Here is a 19508-nt window from a genome sequence, read left to right as displayed (position 1 = left end):
ACTAAGGTTCCAAACTAACTTTGAAGAGTAGTTTACGTTTTCTAAATGAACTATAATACATTTTAGCACCAAACAAACGAAATTGGTTGCTAGATCAGCTGTATCCAGGCATATGTGATACTTAACTAGATCATAAAGCGTAGAAGCCCTTATTTTACTCAAATTCTCGATATATTCCGACGTTTTTATGCAATCCATTTGTATATCATACAGTGAAAATATGTAAGATCGCAGCCTTCTAAGACTGTAATCCGTCATGCTAATGTGTAAAACTTAAATGCCTATTAAATTATGTTACATAGAATAAAGTACAGTCTAATCATCTCTGTCGATTAGAACAAACAAATCTTCCATCATAAACTTTATTAGCTCGAATTTGTTTAAAAAAATGCCACGAGTGTGTGATGTATGGGAATGAATGCTCTCACACACCTTTTCATTCATTTTACTATACAAACTGTGCAGAGGGTCCAAATATTCTTTTTTAACTATATTCTTGAACTGTGTCCCACTTTTGGACAACAGGAGGTACTTAATCCAGTTCAGCAGCACCGACAGGGAGTCACACATGGAATCTTCCAAGGTCGTTATTATGGGCAGCTCAAAGTACGAGCTCAGGACATATTTGACGAAGTCTCCGTGCTGATTTTGTGATTCTGCGCTTTCTTCTCCAGCCTCCCAGTTTACGCTCATATTTTTACACTCCATCAGGCAAAGTGATCTTCCGCACTCGTTATCCACTGATTTCACGAGACTCTTCAGTATGTTTAGCCTTATTTTCGGAGTCGACAACTCAAGAACCCTTTTAAACACGCTTGAAACTCTATTCATCTCCGGTTCAAGCTCCTCTTCGTTGAGTAGCGCGCTCAAGTATCCCGCCGGGTGCCAGGGGAGCATGTGCAAATCATCAACCACCTTTCCTCCAGCCATCCTAGAAGCCGCCTCCATATGTTTCGTCGCCATTTCAGCAGACTCAATTGCCATTCTACTCAGCAGTTTCTTAGTGTCGTCCTGCCTCAAATTCGACAGAAACACGTGCGATAGCTTAAACGTCATCAGTCCCATGCACTTCGGGCTGTACGCCTTCGGAATCACACTTCCACTCGATTCCAGCAACGAGTATATGCACACTGCGTCATTCAGTGGAGAGCTGTCCAGCGGCCCTGAAACTGGCGCAGACTGCCTTAGCGAGAGTCCGCACACCCAGTTGTGCAGGTTCTGCTGATTCCTGCACGCCAGTTCTCCTAGCTTCAAACACCATTCGTCCTCTGAAACTTCAGATTCCACAGCCTTTAATGCCCCTAGCTTTAACTTTAGGATCACGTTCGTAGCAAAGTCCTTCAACGACGACCTCACGACGCCGTGCGGGTCGTCTTCATGTCTCTTGTTGCTCAGCAGCTCAATAAACTCCACTAGGGGACTCATGTGTATACTCTTATTTTCCTCTGAGTATCCCAATATGGAAATCAGACTGTTCGTTGCCAGTGACGAGGTCCCCTTCTCCGATCTCATTATAACCTTTCCGAGCATCTCTATTAGTTTTCCAAAATCATCACCGCTGCACTTAATGATCTGCATTATTGAACTGAAGGCTAGCTGTGCGTCCACTTTCTGGCAGCACTGGCTGTAAATCTGCATGAAACGCTCTGGCCTTACGTATCCCTCAACTTCCTCGTACTCGTCCTTCAGCGCGCTCGACCTCCCATCTTCATACACCGAGGCCGATCCTAGTGTTGATGCCACCAAATTCATCTCCTTATCCCTGAACAGGTTTATCGCCCTCTTAACTCTTCCTGTGTAGACAAAGTACGTGTGCTCACATATGAACTCTGCTGATTTCACTGCATTTTCCGATATGTATTTGCTAAAACTTCTGGTGTTTGTGCCACTCTCTTTCAGCCAGTCAACCAGGGCCAGCAGCTCATTATTCTTTATCAGCGACTCACAATTCGACTCTGACATTTCTACTGCTACTTCTACTTTGAACTGTTCACTATCCCTAACGTCTTACACAAATTGCACTTTTTGTAGTACTTTTCTAGTTGAAAGCAGAGTGAATATATTCTATACTTTCCTGGATCCTTATAAAAATTCAACCGGTTATTGTGCTCCTAAAAGAAATGTCACCTTGTAAACTTACATATAGTTCATCCAGTATTTCGCATCGATTTTTATACAGGCTTTCTCGGTACAGAGTAAGCTTATTTATCGGAATGAGCGAATCCTCCAGCGGTATGTTAAACTGCGATAGAACCAAATCTGTTTGCACTGAGCTATACTTATAGAACTCGTCCGTATCTGTTGATTCCAGGGATATCTTCTGCCTTTCATCTGAGTAGTTTATGAACAGCTTCTCAATTCCGCCTATAGGCGTTATCGTGTCAAACACAATGCACGCCTGTGAAAAAAAGTAATCTGTTGCTCCTTTAAGCTGTGGATGCAGATTTGGGCACGCGTTGTGTACGAAGCTACAAATGTTTTGCAAGAACTCTCTGAAGAGGAATCCTATTTCTCCTCCTCCTACTGCGTTATATTTGTCCACAAATGCGTTATTTGGGTACCTTGCGTACAAACTTGACACCGACGGGCTCAAAGTTATTTGGGTTGTCCCGACCTTGAGCGACGCAATGTAATTATAGTAAATACAGTTCGCGTACTTCAGGTACGTGCTACACCTAGCCGCCAACTTCGCCAATTCGCAGTTGGTTCTCTCCTCCTCACTCACGTTCTCCGTTTTCGGGAGCTTTATGCCCTTCGGCGCCGTCGACAGTGGATACACGCGTTTTTCGTACGGCTTTGTGGCTATCACTCCTACGTCGCAACTGAAATGCTCACACAGCCCGTAAACATGGTCTTCAAAATCCCTTTTCAGCGACGCCTTACAAACTTCCGGGTTTGTTGTTCTCGTTGACACTTCTTTCGGTATGAAATCAAACTCTTCCAGGTACACATTTAAGCCCAAACCGGACAGATCTTTAGATATAAATTCTTCGTTCGACGGAGAATATCCAAATTTATAATCGGATTCCACGAGCGGAATATAATAAATATTTATTAGAATCGTACCCAATATGAGTCCGAACTTACACATTATGATTGAATACTTAGGACTCTGCTTTAGGTACTTTTAAAATACAGATTAAAAATAACAACGTGCGCAAATATATTTATAAAAACATTAATCTGAGGACTTTTGGTAAAGTATACTCTGCAGCCTCTTAATCCTACTCGAGCGCTCACTTGTGTTCTTCGTGTTCATTGCGTTCCTGAGGGTTCTCAGTACTGCGTTTCCCCTGTCGTCGCGCCCCTTCGTTTGCAGTATAGGGGATCTTCTCTCAACTAAAAGGTCATTTAAACTCTGTTGCCTAACCTGTTCTGTTCTTCAGGTGATACAGCCTCGTGAATTTCGAAAAGGACACTACCATCTTGTCAATGTTCCACACTACTCCCTTTTCGTCTTCCCTTTTAAATTCGTCCCAAAACGCGTCGTCGAACGTAAACGTTCTGTAGTTCATCTTGTTCCACACATGATGCCTCAGCACTGCTTCTCCCACTACCGTCCCCGAGGTCTACGACACATTATAATAAAGGCCAATTTTTCCTTTTATTTACTTTATACTTTTATTATCATAACCTATTATACTTATCCTATAACATACTGGATGCTTAATTGGGTCCTTCGTTATGTCAAGTATGATGTTGAATTCAGGCAGTACGTAGTATGCTTCGTACAAGTCATTCAATATTACGCCTAAGTTTTTACATTAGCAACCTATTATTCTACTATAAACTTACGTTTTTTATACTTAATTGCCATTTTATCAAACATCTTTTCATATGGCACTGGTGATGTGTGTCTCTGTCTTGCCAGCTTTGTGATGTACAAACTTCTACATTGGTTAAGCAAATAATACAGCCTTGGGTTATACGTGTTTGTTGGAATATATTCCAGCAATTGTGCCGCCTTTATTACTTCATACGTCTCCGGATTAAAGTGTTTGTTCTCCAGGAGTATTCTGTACATTTTATTAACCTTTCTATGCACACTAGCACACACACATATATAGAAATATACACACATACATACACACATATATACATACACATATATACATACACATACATACACACATATATACATACACATACATACACACATATATACATACACATACATACACACATATATACATACACATACATACACACATATATACATACACATACATACACACAAATAAACACAAACAACGCCTATATACTTATACATAATCATCCATACCTTTCAAGCAGTACCTTCCATGAATTTCTATCTCCGTAATTCGTGATTAGGAACGAGTAACCCAGGTACACCAGTATGTTCTTCGGCGTTTGGTATATCAAGTTTCCCAGGTTCAACCTGTTCCACACATTTATGTTTTGTATTCCAACTAGTGACATTGATAGTACCACATCAAGAAGCTGAAAATAATGAGTTATTTTAAATCCTCTGCTAAATATCTATCCTAGGTTGCTTGCCAAACGATGAACCAAATACACACGCATAACAACACACAAGCAATCCAATACACACAGTGTAGCATATATAATCATATAACTTGTAAACATCTTTACCAATAACTGTCTATTTTTCTTTTAAAATGGGCGCCAGTACTCAATTCGACACACTTACCTCTTGGTTATTCACTTTATTATCCAGTCTCAGCATCTGGAACCTCTTAATTATCCAACTGTAAATCGTACATTTACTCTTCCCATTTATACTCAAATACATGAGCACATTCGAAATATTCTTTATTGAGAGTGTTTTATAGTTCATTATCAAATACTGTATGATTGTCAATTTAAATTTAATTATATTTTTATCCTGTCGTATACGTATTCATCTTCCATTGGTCAACTAGCTGGTCTCTTAACTATCTGATAATCTTGTAGATTCCCAAAACCTACGTGCTCGTAGTTGCTATTGTCCTTCGCGTTAAACTCCCCTCGCTTCAGGTAACAACAGTACAGATCTGGCACATACTTCGGCGATATATACAGCAGCGTCTTGTTCAGCATGTTCAGAACATCATTCGAGTACTCCTTCGGGATTTCATCTATAATTTCTGTGATCAATCGTCTCTCTTACCCTTGTGCTTCAGGTATATCATTGCCAGCGAGTTTACTGAAAACTCTTTTGACCTCTCGAGCACCTGCTTAAACAGAGACTCTCTGAACACCTCCAAGTTCGGGAATAGGATCGGCATGTTCAGCATGTTCATGATTTCTGCATCAAAATTAAAAATTGCTCTTAACTCACCGTTTGATCCCACTGCGTGCAGCGCGTTCTTCAGGCAGTTGACCAGCGACTCGTACACTCTGTAGTACTTGTTTGACACGTCTGGACACTGCTCCAGCGACGAGAGTATTACCAGCAGGTTCGCCATGTATTTTTCGTCCAGGCTGTGGAAGCGCTCCGTGATCTTGTCCAGTATCTCATGATTAAGCAGTATCGACCACGATATTGGATGCTCTCCGAACTGCATCAGTGCCAGCGGCAGCATGTAATCTATCAGCGACTGCTGCGGGAGCAGCTTCAACTGCTGACACCTGTCCTCCAGTATCGACCCGATTGCCAGGAGGTAAAATTTCAGATAGCTGTTGTCGTTGTCCACGTACGACCTAACACACACCGCCAACTCCACAATCTAAACGTCACCAAATAAGTACATTACTTACACACTAAATACCAAACTACGGCACATGCTCTATATTACTTTCTCAAGTTACCTCTTTGGTCGACAGTGTGTTAATGGTGCTCAACACTAGTGATAACAGATAACACATCCTTTCGTAGCCCACTGGTATCTTCAACAGGTACGCACACCTTATCAACTTAATCGCGTCCTTTGCGTTGACCTCCCTTATTACTCCTATTATGTTCTTTTCAAACAAGTTTGTCGCATAACCCTGGTCAATATCTTCCTCTCCTCTTTTATATCTGTGCTTATACCTTTCCGGTATGTACCTATCTGACAGTAACATCGTCGACGGCTTTATCTTCCTGTACAATATATTCTTCTCAATTCCGTAAATTCTGTTTTCTCGCTGCGACTCCGTCCACAATTCGTTGTTTGTGATCTGCAAACTGATCGACCCCTCCGTGCTGTGCGAATGGTACGGGTAATTGTTTGGGACACTCACGACATTGTAGGATAAATCTGTGTAATTCAATTCAAAGGGTATCGAGTCCAACTTTATTACCAGGTCCTTTGAGAGGTCTTCGAGTTTATTAACAAGGGATTTATTCAACTCATCTGTGCTTCCAGTATATTCTGGCACCTCCCTTGTTATAAGGTAAGACTGTGCAAAGTCATCCTTCAAAGTAGGATTCTTTGAAATATATGTGCTAAAATATCTGATAGGTGTGTTGTTTACTATTTTACAGTTTGAAATGAGGTTGTTTAAACCAAAATTAGTACACTTTGTCAACAAATTGTTATGTTCAATAATAGGAAATATCTTCCTTCCTGATATAAATTTAAGATTATTGTACATATCTATTAAACTATTGCGATAAAATCTTTAAATAACCACTTGATGGTACAATATTTTTGTGTTAATGGGATCATCCTCACAATAACACTTATAATAGTAATTATTTATTATAAAAGTGTAATTATTTTTAATTTATTTTAATTTTTGTTTTTCATCAAGTTTTCATTAGTGAAAAGATTTGTGTAATTTTAACCACAGCCAGTCTCTATAGATAATACACAGTTTCAGTATATATTAAATATATTCATAAAAATTTTAAACAAGACCGATTATACAATTTTAATAATGGTGGTATGTTTTAAAATTTATATAACTGTGTTTTAACTTTGTTTTAGCTTCCACTGACGCTTATGAGAGCTGGCAAAAGTCAACCAACGGTATGATTTATTTTTCATTTACAATTCTTTGTACATAGATCAAATTATATTATTACAGTTGATTGAGCTTAAAAATGGAGAAACATATAGCGGAATCTTGGATTCCTGTGACTCATTTATGAATATGCACATGGTCAATGTTGTTTGTACATCAAAGGTATTTTTTATGTTCAATATTAATTTTATACATTTCTAGAATGGTACAGAGTTTTGGAAGTTAAATGAATGCTTTATACGTGGAAACAACGTCAAGTCCCTGAGGCTGCCTAACGAAGTTGCAGAAATCGCCAAGGAAGAAAAACCACAAAGTAAGAATATAAATATAAATTTATATAATAATAATTTTTCAGTAAAAATACCAACAATGCCAGCATCCCTTCGCGGAAGAGGTAATAGAAAAATAGTTATATACCGTAGTTAAACAATATAACACGTATAAAAAATATAATAGGAAGAGGAGACCTTGGTGGAATGAGAGGTAGAGGGAAGATACCTTATCCTTCGGGTAGAAGATGACTTTCTACAACAGAACGTGGATTCTAATGTTTTAAAACGCTCTACATCAATATAATATATCATATCTGATGGTTATGACAACATTTCTATATGTTTATTGACAATTTCTAATTTTAAAGATACTCAGTTTGATACTGGGCAATATGGCCATTACCCGTTATATTCTGTGTGGCTGGATTACAACACTTATAATATAAAATTTGTATTTTTTGTTAGGGGCAACTGTAAAAGCATAACCGTTATAAGCTTATCAGACCTAAATTAATACATATATTATGCCGCCAAAAAAAACTGCCAAGACCTCAGAGGCCAAAAAGCCCGCAGAAACTAAAACCAAAAAAACAACCAAAACAACGAAGGCTGCCACTAAAACCAAGGCAACCCCTAGGACCAAAAAAACCGCGACAAAGAAAAAAGTTGTAGAAGAGGAAACTCCAGTAACTGAGTTGGAAGGTACAACAGAATCGGAGCCAGTATCCGAAGATGTCGTTGAGGTAAGAGCCTAAATAGCAACCACATAAATTTAAAAGGCTTAAAATAGAAAAAAACAGAAACACATATATATCTTTCACATAATAAATTATTAGAAGACCCAGCAAACAGAGGAATCGCTGGAAGAGCCACCAACAGAGGGAACAAGCCCAGCTGTGGGAGAAAACAATGCCGAGGAGGCGAAGGAATCAGTGGACGACGAGAAAATAAACGCACACAGAATATTTATAACGAGAATACCCTTTGACGCAACCAAGGACGACTTGGAAGAATACTTTAAAAAGGTACGACCTAAGCACAGAAATGAATGTGTAGTTTGGCACAGTATACGACGCATACTGTCCGAAACAGAGCAACTACTCTACACTTAACAAAGGGTTCGGATTCATATCGTTCGATAGCGAGGAGACAATACAAAAGGTGAGTTAAGGGAAAAATAAATAACACCAGGTCTTTGAAACATCGCCACACGTAATCATGGGCCGCGAAGTTATAGTGGATAGAGCAACAGGAACTAAATTTCACACAGGTACAGCATTAAAACAGTAGCTTTAGTGGAAATACTGTTATAGTATAGATGTGATAGCATATAGTTAAGAAAATAATACATATGTAAACTGGCGGATAAATAAATAGATAAGTATACAGAGGGATAAATAAATAGATAAGTAGACATAAACAAGAGTAAAAAAATGATTAGGAGCAGGAGCAGGAAACGCAAATGGATCAGCAGCAGGCGCAAATCAACTTAAGAGGCCACCACCACCACCACCAAGAAGATACAGAGAGTATCAAGACAACCATAGGTTTAAAAGACATTTTGAGTCACATATGGAATACCCGAACAAGTACCCGAGAAGAGATAGACACTACGACAGAGATGTGTATAACCATAATATCCCACCCTACAGACAGAACTCAGCAACATTTGACCCGAACAAGTCAGTCAGCTACGTGTTCTCAGCATCAAGAACAGAAAACAGAAACCACGAGCAGTACCGAACATACCAAAGTACGCCAAAGACAAGAGAAAGAAACGCACCGAAGCTGTTCGTAGGAAGAATAGGATATGACACCACAGTACAGACCTTGAGGTCGTATTTCTCGCAGTTCGGCGACGTAGTAGACGTGTATATACCAAGAGGTAAGAGTCATAGGTAAAAGAGTACGTAAAGGAAAACACGGTTGTTTATAGTAACACTGATAAATAATTACGTAGATGCCCAGACACAGAAGAGCAAGGGGTTCGGATTCCTTACGTTCGCAAACAAAAACTCAATACATACAGTCCTTGACCCGAGCCTCAAGCACGTCCTGGAAGGAAGAGATATCATAGTCGACTACGCAGAAGCAAACAACAGAAGAATGTAATATTTTGATTAAGTAAATGTTTTAGTTTAATAGCGTACACGGTATTTAGAGAGCAGTGTGTAGTGAGGTAGGATGAGTAGTGCAGAATGGCACTGTGTGTTAGGTATATGGACACGTACGGCGTTACCAGGTATATGGTATGGTAAGGTACAATATGTGTATCAGAAAAACATTCTCAAAAACAAATGTAAATTCATAAATGACATGAAAATTAGATGTAAAAAATTAAATAAACAAATTATCGCAATAAATATACTGTACGTATGCTGTATAATACGAATTGAAGGTATGGTATTGAGAATATGTGCCGTCGTAGGATTCAACATATCGCAACATCGCAAACAAATCAATACAATAAAAGATGGGCTGTTTAACAGTAAAAAAGACCGATTCAGGCTTAATATCGCACTAGAAAGAGACCTGCCAGGAACACGCAGGGTAAGCAGAAAGTATACAAGGATTCTACGATTAAATAGCAGTGTAAATGACGGATTCTTATAGGTTCTTATTTACAAAGACCCCCAAATGCCTAGAGATTATTTGTGGAAAATAACATGGCCAGAAACTGCTAAAATGGTAACACATTACTTACACATATAACAATAGGATTGACATAGATTAGAAGAAGCAGATGTTAGGAAATAACACAATATGTAGGTGCAACTAAGGGCTGAGAAATATTCAGTTGGACAAATATGTTCACCTGAAGGAGTACTTCAGACAGTAACAGCCCTGAGGGTGTTACCATGTACAATATGCCGCTTCATGGATTTCGGCTATGCCCTTGTTTCATACGGTATGTTAGCTCTATATACACGTGTATGCAAATACAAGCGATGTAGATGTATAAGTAGACTATGTTGAAGTACAAAAACAAATCTAAACACACAGGGAAACCGCTCTGGAGAAGGCACTGGAACAACAGGCCAGAGTTAGGAAAACTAATTAACGTACTGTCGAATCACGCGGAAACATTTCCAGTTAAACTGCAACCGCCACAAGACTACGTACTGGGCCAGATAGTTGATGTTTCATCTTTCGTCGGGTGTAGCCACGTAAAGGTAACAGGAATATCGAAGGGAAAAGGGTTTCAAGGAACAATAAAAAGGCATGGATTTAAACGGTGAGTGACACCAAATTGCGTTTTAATGTGATTCCTAACTAATAATAAAATTAGGGGACCCATGACACACGGGTCTAAGCACCATAGAGGACCAGGGTCGATTGGAGCCTCAACTACACCAGGGTGTGTGAAGCCAGGGAAGAAGATGGCAGGAAGGATGGGCGGAAACAAGTGTACGTTCAGAAAGCTGAAGGTGCTGGGACTCAACCCAGAAACGTCAATGATGTACGTCAAGGGGCTAGTGGCAGGGGCAAAAGGATCGTATGTAACAGTGACATCAGACGTCCAACCGCCACTAAAAAAACTGTTAAAATAATAGAAATCCACAAACACATATTTACTATGGAGTTGTATGGTGGGTGTATAACGACCACAAACTGATAGTGAATAATAAAAATCGGACAATAAGTAAACAAGATAATAAGGAGTCATCTAGTCATACTGTAAAATCTGTAACCTTTTATGATTTAAAACAAAGTGTATCATTTCTCAATTATCAGTTACAGTGGGGACACAATCAATTAATAGAGTAAATATTGTTAATATTTAAACCCTATGAGTTTGTATTATAACCAATTGAATGTTAGTTTGTTTTGTAAGTAATATTTAAATCCAATATAGCTATAAACCTCGAAATCAGCAATGTATATCTAATGTAATTTTCAAATAAAAATGTTCGCAAAGATTATAATGTCCGTTTTGATTTTTCTCGAAACAATCTTTTGTTGTTACGCCCCTAAGTTGATAAACAAACTGGCTAGATATAAGAATGAATGGTTCAATGTAGACAACTTAAACAACGCCACCAGCGGTACACACATCATCTATTCAATATTCAAAATAAACATTCAGGAGCTCTGCTGGCGCTAGCTATTACCCATCTGTTACCGGAAGGATTCCAAAATGACTGCAAGAAGTTTACAATTTTAAAATCGGTCGACATGAGAGGATTCATTGTTGTGGCTCCGATTTTGATGTTGGTCACAATCGACTTTTTAGCAGGTATTTTAATAGATAGTTCACCGAAATTTAGGCCATCATTGTGGAAATCAGGCCAAGGAAGAACCACAATTGTCTTTACCGGAAGAGTAGGTTTATATAGACCAAATACGAATACAGAGAAATATCTGGCGATGTGGAAAACGTCTGCATTGAAAACCAATGTACGACCAGCACCTCCTGCGCATCAGATGTGCTGTGTGACCATAAGAATCTCAAGATTGACCAAATAATTGTTAACCTGAGGATGATATTCAGCACAAGGTCGCTGTACCTGCTTTTGGCATTTTACGGACATTCTATACTAGAAGGTAAAGATATATATATACATAGGATACATAAATGGCGTAATGGAGTTTTAAAAATAATGTAGGATCTTTAATCGGCTCGGAAAATGGCTCAGCATCGTGGGCAATGGGATTCGGAATACTAGCCCACAAATGGGCGGAATGCCTGCTGCTGATATCAATCCTATCGAATTTGATATACAAGGAGTGGATTAGACACCTTTGCATATTGTTTTTCTCACTGTGTGTGCCAGTAGGAGTGTTTATCGGATACCACACAGTGTCGAAATCGGACGGAATATGTTACACTGTATTCTCACTGCTGGCAGTCGGATTCTTCATATACCTGTCATTTGAGTTGTTCACGGGAAACACAGGCCAGAAAACAAAGTCGAGAATAATACTGTTGTTATTCTTTATCCTGGGCTCGCTGCTAATGTCTATGATATTAGCAATGTCAAACGTACTGGAGAGTAAATCGTAAAAGGACCAAGAAACACAAGTAAAATCGCAAAATAATCTGTTGGTGGAAAATGGGTGATATATAAGTTATATAGGCCAAAAATTAGATACACATGTGACCCTATGGTGCACACTAAAACTCAGACATCAAATAGTTTAAATCACTTTTTTGAATCTATAAAAATAATCTAAAAGTACGTGAATGTGTAAAATAATAAAAGTTTTGTGTATAAAATGAAGATCGGAACCATGTGTAACGCCGGATTCATAGCATATTCGGCAGTGTCGATACTATTATATTCCGGATTCGCAAACGCAAGCTTGCGCTTTGTGTCCTTAGGAAACTGGGGAACCGGAAATAAAACACAGCGAGCCGTGGCGGAAAAATTAAAAGAATACGTGAAAAACGATAGAGTAACGTACCTAGTGTCACCAGGGTCGAATTTTGACAACGGAGTCAGCGGACTCAACGACGATAAGTGGTCAAAGGTGTTTGAATCGGTATACTACGACGAGTCGGGAGCAATGGACGTCCCGATGTTCACGGTCCTGGGCTCTGAGGACTGGCAGGGAGACTACACAGCGCAGTACGAGCACTACCAGCAGTTCTTTTCAGACAACAACGTCACGACTTTAGACCAGAAAAAAGGCACAGAGACCTCAAATAAGTCACCAAGGTTAATCATGCCAAATTGGTGGTACCACTTCTTCACGAGCTTTTCAACAAACGCATGTAAGTTTACACACATGTTTGCCGGTTAAGCAAGCCCCCGGATTAGTTATTGACCATCTAGGTAGCTGTATAGTACGTGCCAAACAAACACACGGGTTTTCAATAACAAAACTGCGAATAAACTAATTTTTGATTTAGCCGTTTCCCTGTTGAAGAGTGGACACAAGGACATGAGTGTAGGATTCGTTTTCGTGGACACCTGGATCCTGTCAAACCAGTTCCCATACAAAGATGTGTCGAGCCAAGCATGGGAAGAGTTGAAGAAAACGCTAGAAATAGCACCCAAAGTTGTAGATTACATTGTGGTAGTAGGAGATAAGCCAGTGCTGTCGTCAGGAAGCTCGAAGGGCGATACTTACCTGTCATACAAGCTCCTCCCCCTGCTGAAGCAGGCGCAAGTAGACGCATACCTGGCAGGATATGACGCAGACATGGAGCTTTTGGACTACGAAGGAGTTACCCTAGCAGTGGTGGGCTCGAGCGGAAGCAAGGGAAGAAAGGCAGTGGTCAAATCACCCAACTCAGTGTTCTACTCAGAGGCGCCAGGCTTCCTAGTCCACGAGTTGTCAGCAAGAGAATTCACAACGAAGTTTGTAAACGGAGTCACGGGAGAAGTGCTGTACACACATACACAGCCGAAGAAAAACAGAAGGCAGCGTCAGCACGGAAGTGAGCTGAAACTGATAAATAAGTTACCAGAAGTGGTGTTCCACCCAGTTGGCCAAATGGGAGTGGTTTCCTACTCCGACGCGTTCACAAAAATTATCGGTACTCTAGGTTTAATAATACTAGCGGCGCATCTGACCCTTACATTCGGAACCACGTTGGCAAAGGCTTAGAGAATTTAGCACAATATTGTTGTAACCGTTTTTAAAATATTCTTGCCCATTCCACTTATATTGCTAGTAGTAACTGAGTAGATTATTATATTAGTCCTTTTAGAGAGTTTTTATTAAAATGTGTAAGCAATCTTACGATTGATTTCCAGATCACATGGTGATTATATGTGGTTGATAAAAATAGCCACAAGTGTATAAAATGTTAAACTAGCATAATGACGACAAATGTAGACGAGTTAACGAACAGTTTTAAGAACTTGAGGTCAGGTATTCAGAGAAATGATACCGCTAAGTGTAAATACCCAGAAATTTCGAAACAGAAATCAAAATTTATAATAAAGAACAAGGAAAAAACAGAATCGGAGGATACAGAAGTAGTAAAGCACTTAGTAGAGAGAGTCAAGTCCGAATCCGATAAAAAGTTTATAAAAGAGTCGCTCAAGAACAACATAGTATGTAATTCCTTGAACGAATATGAAATAGATGCCTTTGTGAACGCCATGTCGTACTACATCTTCTCAGTAGGATCGACAGTGACGAAGCAAGGCACAAATGGCTCGTATTTCTTCATTATCAACGAAGGTGTGTTCGATGTGTTCGTGGACGATAAGCTCGTGAACACAATGGAAAGAGGAGCGTCCTTTGGAGAGATAGCACTGATCAATGACATGCCACGCACGGCAACAGTGAAGGTGAGGGACGTGAGAGAGAACGTGAAGGGCTCAAGCGATACGCTGGGAGCACTTTGGGGAGTGAAGAGAACAGTGTTCAGAGAGACGCTGATGCACCTCTCAATAAGGAACTACTCACAAAACAGAGCGTTCCTGGACTGCGTAAAGGTTTTTGAAATACTGACAGAGAGTCAGAAAAACATGATAACAAACGCGTTCGTGGAAACGAAGTTTAAGACGGGAGACAAGATAGTGACCCAGGGAGAGTTCGGAGACATACTGTACATTATAAAGCAAGGAAGAGCAGACGTGCTGATAAACAACGAGAAGGTGAGGTCGCTGACGACAGGACAGTACTTCGGAGAGAGAGCGCTGCTGTACGACGAGCCTAGGAGCGCAACAATACAAGCAACGGAAGATACGACGTGCGTATCTCTGGGAAGAGAGATACTGAACAAGGTGCTGGGAAACTTGAACAACGTGCTTTTCAGAAACATCATGATGGAGTACCTGCAGAACTCGAGAGTGTTTAAGCAGTTCACGCCGGAGCAGCTGGTGCAGCTGATAGAGTCAGCAAGCGTGAGAGATTTTAAGCCAGGAGATGTGATATTACACAAGGAAGAAAAAATAAAGGGAATAAGGTTCTTCATACTGCTGGAAGGGTACGTGCAGGTGTTCTACGACGACAACGAGATAGGAGTGATGGAGAGAGGAGACTCGTTCGGAGAAGAATACATCCTCTCGCCGGAAATACCGTTCGCACACACAGTTAAGTGCGTAAACTATGAGAAAAAGTACGACGGAAAGTGTAAGCTGGCACTGCTGACGAAACACGCAATGCAAAACATACTGGGCACTGACTTCATAGACGTGAAGCTGGACTACAACAATAAAATGGCAGTGATAAAGAAGATGTACATATTCAGGTACCTGTCAAGCACGCAGCTGGACATGCTGATAAGAGGGTTCAAAAGTGTAAGATATAAGAAGGGAGAGACAGTGTTTAACGAGGGAGAAATAGGAGACAGCTTCTACATAATAAGCAAGGGCGAGGTGGAAATCGTGAAAGGAGGAGTGCACCTGAGGACGTTGGCGAAAAACGACTACTTCGGAGAAAGAGCACTGCTGTACGACGAGCCTAGGAGTGCATCAGTGGTGTGTAGCGGATCGGATGCGGATCTGTGGGTGGTGGAGAAGTCAGTGTTCCTGAAGGTAGGCCGCTTGAAGCACAAGCATGTTTAGATCGTGGAGGAGCCTATGCTTTCTCACCTGGAAAATAGAATCAAAGTGCAAGATACGAAGGTTCTGTTTGAGGACCTGGAGACTATTCAGACGATAGGAAACGGTAAGGTGTTAAAGATTGACTGGAATCTGTAGGCACGTTTGGAACAGTGAAGCTAGTGGTTCACAAGCCAAGCCAACTTAGATTTGCGCTCAAATGTATTAGTAGAAAGTGCATAACTGCGCTGAAGCAGCAGAAGAACATAAAGTTGGAGCGGGAAATCATGGCACAAAACGACCACCCGTTGATTATACAGCTAGGTAAGAGAGGGAATTTTATGACGCTCGTAGTAAAAACCTTTAAAGACAAGGAAAACATATACTTTCTAACCGAATTGGTAACGGGAGGAGAGTTATACGATGCAATAAGGAAGCTAGGATTGCTGAATAAACAGCAAGCGCAGTTTTATTTGGGGTCAATCATATTGGCATTCGAGTATTTACATGAACGTCAGATCGCATACAGAGTAGGTTGCAGTTATTTGGAATTAGAATTCATGATCGTATTAACCAGTGAACATAAGGGAGAGACTAGTTTGAACAGCTATTGTTTAAAAATACATCTACACAGTTACACGTACAAAGATTTAGCACAGTTACACGTACAAAGATGTAGTGAACTGCACACACCGACCACATTTATAAACACACATTAGGATTTAAAACCCGAAAATATACTTCTTGATCATCAAGGATACATTAAACTCATAGACTTTGGCTCTGCGAAGAAAATCACAGGAAGGGCGTACACACTGATAGGAACTCCACATTACATGGCGCCGGAAATCATACTAGGTGAGTGAATAGCGATACAAAGATTCGCAGGAAAGGGATACACGTGCTTGGCTGATATATGGTCCTTTGGAATATGCCTCTACGAATTCATCTGCGGCCCGCTGCCGTTCGGAAACGACGCAGAAGACCAAATTGAAATATTCAGAGACATACTGACAGGTACGGGGAAAGAAACTAAAGTAGAACACGCAGGTGAACTGAAGTTCCCGAATTACATCACGGACCAAGACGCAATTAACCTGATAAAGCGGTTTTTGTGCAGAGTCCCCGAGGTGAGAATCGGGAGCTCAATAAACGGCTACAAAGACATCAAGGACCACCCGTACTTCAGAGTTAGAATAGATCAAAACTAAAAAATTCAGGACTTCGACTGGGATAAGCTGGCAAGCAGGGCTCTGGACCCTCCGCTCATTCCGGAGGGGGAAAACTATAACCAGGAGGTGAGGGAAGGTTTAAATAAATTCGGCAGGTGGAGGAACAAGTGTTGGAATCCGACCCGGAAGCAGGCACGGAAGACACGAGCGACGACTGGGAGCAGGATTTCTGAAGTGAATTTGGGAGAAAATAAACATTGTCCCATAATTACACATTCGTAATGTAGTGCATCTTGATATATGGATATTTTGAGAGACGCGCCATCATAACGTAAAATTATTACCACTCGCTTTCGTTTTCATTTTAATGTTTGAGTTTAAAAGATCCGAGCCGAATAAGTCGTTTCACCGGTTAACTTCAATAAAGCATACATGAGGCCCCTCGAAGCAAAATAAGTCAAAATGCCACTTTAAACATGAGAAGATGGGACGATACCTTGTGCTGAGAGATGTTATCCACGACAGAAACACCTCTAACTTCCACCGAAGGACTGGATTTTCACTTCCACTCCACGTATACCAGTTTTTGGTGCTGACGATCGCGTTCGTGGTCGCCTTCTTCCACTACTATGTAACACTACAGATCTTTGTGTGCAAAAATGCATTTTTATATACAGTATCTGGGATCCTCCTCGGATTGGTTGTACTTTTTTACGTAATTGTGTCCCTGATAGATCCAGTGGACCCAAACGCCTCCACAGTAGTGTACAACGAAAAGGGGACTAAAAGATGGTCGTTCAAGGTCTCAAAGCTGTTAAGCAGGCCCGAAAGCGCAAATATTTCCAGACCTTCGTCGATGACGGCCGACAACCCCTCCATGTGTGACCTGGATGTCCGAGACCAGAGGCTGAGTTACCACGACCGGGAGCGGAACGTGCCGTTCCCGTCCCAGATGTCGCACTGCAACGTCTGCAACTTCGTGGACCCGAGCAGTAAGCACTGCAACGTCTGCAACAAGTGCGTGATGAAGTTCGACCACCACTGCATCTGGGTCAACAACTGCATCGGAGCCTCGAACTACAGACACTTCATCCTCCTTCTGGTCTTCACACTCCTGTTCCTCGGGCTCGTCATCGTACTCGCAGTGTACACGGCCTTCTCATTCAAGGACGCGGAGAAGATGCACGAGAAGTTCCGCAAAACCGTGTTCGAAATTTCAATCAAGCCGTTCAAGGCAATGCTGCACTGGATTTGGGCTTTCGACGTCTTACCCTTCTTATCACTGCTTTACCTCTTCATCTTCCACCTATACCTGATAATAAGCAAGCAGACGACGTACCAGTACTACATTAAGAGGCTGGATCAGCTGGTAAGAGACTGAAATTATAAATGTGTGTAGGACGACGGAACTGCTAACCCTGAGCAAAAGGAATCACTCACTGCCCGCTTTTTCGACTTTATAATACTAAACAAGTAAGTTTATTCCTTGAGTACTGTCTTAGCTACTATGCAACTCTTGAAATGTATATAATTGCCGTCTGTGCTGTACAGTTACTATTGACATTACTAATAACCATGGCTCAATAACAGTTTATTTCAAATTGGCGCAATTATACTAGCGAATGACCCATGTGATAAACTGAATAACGTGTAGGCGCAAGAAAAAGAGGAGAACCAAGGATGGCGACAAACAAAATGCAGAGGGCGACGTAGCCAAGAGCGACAATGTAGTTGAAACTAAGCCGATGAATGAAGTTTAATATCATGTACCATACATCGTACACGTTAAAGTCTATTGTACCTGCTCAGCCTGATCCTCAACCAAGTGCCCGTTCTGCTCGGGGGTCTCCTCAGTGGCCTCTACAGGGGGAGAGCTGGGCCTCATGAGGTCGGCGTAGGCGTCGTTGACCAGAGAAGCGTCAAAGTCGTCCTTCTTGGGAATGAATTGCGATAGCCCGGAGGTGGGAATGTTCACAAACGACTCGTTCGGCACCTTTGCCTCAATCACGTTCATGCCGGGAATGTTCGTGTAGAGTTGAGACGACCTGACGACGCGGCGGCCAAAAGGGTTCGAGGCGGCAGGGGACTCCGGGGACTGGCCGTCGTGGGCCGCGGCGGCGAATTGTGCGTTTGGGGGCACAGATGGGTCCAAATTCGGGCCGAGTGGGCCTGGGGGCGGTGGCGCGTTGTCCGTGGACTCCCGAACCTTGTCTTCCTCGCCGCGAACCACCCACTGCTTGAGCTCCTCGTTATAGTAGAAATTATTCTCCTCTCCAAGCTGAAAGCGGTTAACGGCTGCACTGAAAAGGAACTTACGTGTGCGGACGTGAAGGATTCCTCCTGCTCGTCAGTTTTATTTGACAAAAGTTTCTTCAAAAATCCTAAATACGATTAAACAACAGAAACCAAGGAAACTTACTTGCCATGAGTGTATATGTGATGGTTGTAATATATATAGTAAATAAACTAAAGAACCATAAAATATAAAATAAAACTATGAACATGATCACTTAAGTACGGTGTGGTGTGAAGTGTATAAAATTGAAAAAAGATAATTTATTGTAAATAATTTATGTGTGTAATGTATAGTCGTTTATTGGATATTATTTGTTATAATACACTATATTGAGAGGTAAAAACGTATGTAGTTGATCAAATTTGACAGCGAGGTGACATACACTTTAGACTTAAATCCGTCGTCCCCTTCT

The 19508-nt window shown here is 41.0% G+C and overlaps 10 protein-coding genes across 10 annotated transcripts; 7 read left to right on the top strand and 3 right to left on the bottom strand.

Annotated features, from left to right (window-relative positions):
* Positions 1-315: 315 nt before the first annotated feature.
* On the bottom strand, positions 316-3091 carry TOT_030000314 (conserved hypothetical protein; the record flags this gene model as incomplete). Its single annotated transcript, XM_009693059.1, is given in 3 exon segments — positions 316-2006; positions 2012-2111; positions 2141-3091. Coding segments are annotated over 3 exon segments (2742 nt in total).
* An 87-nt stretch (positions 3092-3178) lies between these two features.
* On the bottom strand, positions 3179-6540 carry TOT_030000313 (conserved hypothetical protein; the record flags this gene model as incomplete). The annotated part of the gene is made up of 9 exons (XM_009693058.1): positions 3179-3339; positions 3371-3569; positions 3660-3751; positions 3796-4016; positions 4283-4461; positions 4673-4828; positions 4951-5099; positions 5132-5690; positions 5773-6540. 9 exons carry the CDS (start codon positions 6538-6540, stop codon positions 3179-3181), a joined length of 2484 nt encoding a protein of 827 aa, XP_009691353.1.
* Positions 6541-6825: 285 nt separating this feature from the next.
* TOT_030000312 (U6 snRNA-associated sm-like protein lsm4) lies at positions 6826-7433 on the top strand (the record flags this gene model as incomplete). The annotated part of the gene is made up of 4 exons (XM_009693057.1): positions 6826-6831; positions 6976-7074; positions 7114-7306; positions 7369-7433. The coding sequence occupies 4 exons, from the start codon at positions 6826-6828 to the stop codon at positions 7431-7433; spliced, it is 363 nt and encodes a 120-aa protein (XP_009691352.1).
* A 275-nt stretch (positions 7434-7708) lies between these two features.
* Positions 7709-9296, top strand: TOT_030000311 (DAZ-associated protein 1; the record flags this gene model as incomplete). Its single annotated transcript, XM_009693056.1, has 6 exons — positions 7709-7927; positions 8021-8209; positions 8241-8345; positions 8376-8454; positions 8626-9069; positions 9145-9296. The coding sequence occupies 6 exons, from the start codon at positions 7709-7711 to the stop codon at positions 9294-9296; spliced, it is 1188 nt and encodes a 395-aa protein (XP_009691351.1).
* A 72-nt stretch (positions 9297-9368) lies between these two features.
* TOT_030000310 (50S ribosomal protein L3) lies at positions 9369-10735 on the top strand (the record flags this gene model as incomplete). Its single annotated transcript, XM_009693055.1, has 5 exons — positions 9369-9734; positions 9798-9872; positions 9954-10115; positions 10151-10419; positions 10474-10735. The coding sequence occupies 5 exons, from the start codon at positions 9369-9371 to the stop codon at positions 10733-10735; spliced, it is 1134 nt and encodes a 377-aa protein (XP_009691350.1).
* Positions 10736-11091: 356 nt separating this feature from the next.
* On the top strand, positions 11092-12189 carry TOT_030000309 (zinc transport protein; the record flags this gene model as incomplete). The annotated part of the gene is made up of 5 exons (XM_009693054.1): positions 11092-11230; positions 11272-11421; positions 11453-11507; positions 11539-11729; positions 11792-12189. The coding sequence occupies 5 exons, from the start codon at positions 11092-11094 to the stop codon at positions 12187-12189; spliced, it is 933 nt and encodes a 310-aa protein (XP_009691349.1).
* A 212-nt stretch (positions 12190-12401) lies between these two features.
* TOT_030000308 (acid phosphatase) lies at positions 12402-13739 on the top strand (the record flags this gene model as incomplete). The annotated part of the gene is made up of 2 exons (XM_009693053.1): positions 12402-12900; positions 13039-13739. 2 exons carry the CDS (start codon positions 12402-12404, stop codon positions 13737-13739), a joined length of 1200 nt encoding a protein of 399 aa, XP_009691348.1.
* A 215-nt stretch (positions 13740-13954) lies between these two features.
* Positions 13955-17033, top strand: TOT_030000307 (CGMP-dependent protein kinase; the record flags this gene model as incomplete). The annotated part of the gene is given in 8 exon segments (XM_009693052.1): positions 13955-14116; positions 14162-15622; positions 15653-15755; positions 15788-16158; positions 16348-16486; positions 16499-16818; positions 16849-16926; positions 16956-17033. The coding sequence occupies 8 exon segments, from the start codon at positions 13955-13957 to the stop codon at positions 17031-17033; spliced, it is 2712 nt and encodes a 903-aa protein (XP_009691347.1).
* A 251-nt stretch (positions 17034-17284) lies between these two features.
* TOT_030000306 (palmitoyltransferase) lies at positions 17285-18560 on the top strand (the record flags this gene model as incomplete). The annotated part of the gene is made up of 3 exons (XM_009693051.1): positions 17285-18169; positions 18200-18273; positions 18455-18560. 3 exons carry the CDS (start codon positions 17285-17287, stop codon positions 18558-18560), a joined length of 1065 nt encoding a protein of 354 aa, XP_009691346.1.
* A 32-nt stretch (positions 18561-18592) lies between these two features.
* TOT_030000910 (conserved hypothetical protein) lies at positions 18593-19304 on the bottom strand (the record flags this gene model as incomplete). Its single annotated transcript, XM_009693050.1, has 3 exons — positions 18593-19078; positions 19117-19181; positions 19220-19304. 3 exons carry the CDS (start codon positions 19302-19304, stop codon positions 18593-18595), a joined length of 636 nt encoding a protein of 211 aa, XP_009691345.1.
* Between the last annotated feature and the right edge of the window lie 204 nt (positions 19305-19508).

Source organism: Theileria orientalis, chromosome 3 (genome assembly GCF_000740895.1).
Source record: "Theileria orientalis strain Shintoku DNA, chromosome 3, complete genome".
NCBI lineage: Eukaryota > Apicomplexa > Aconoidasida > Piroplasmida > Theileriidae > Theileria > Theileria orientalis.
This window is presented reverse-complemented; position numbering and strand designations above follow the sequence as displayed.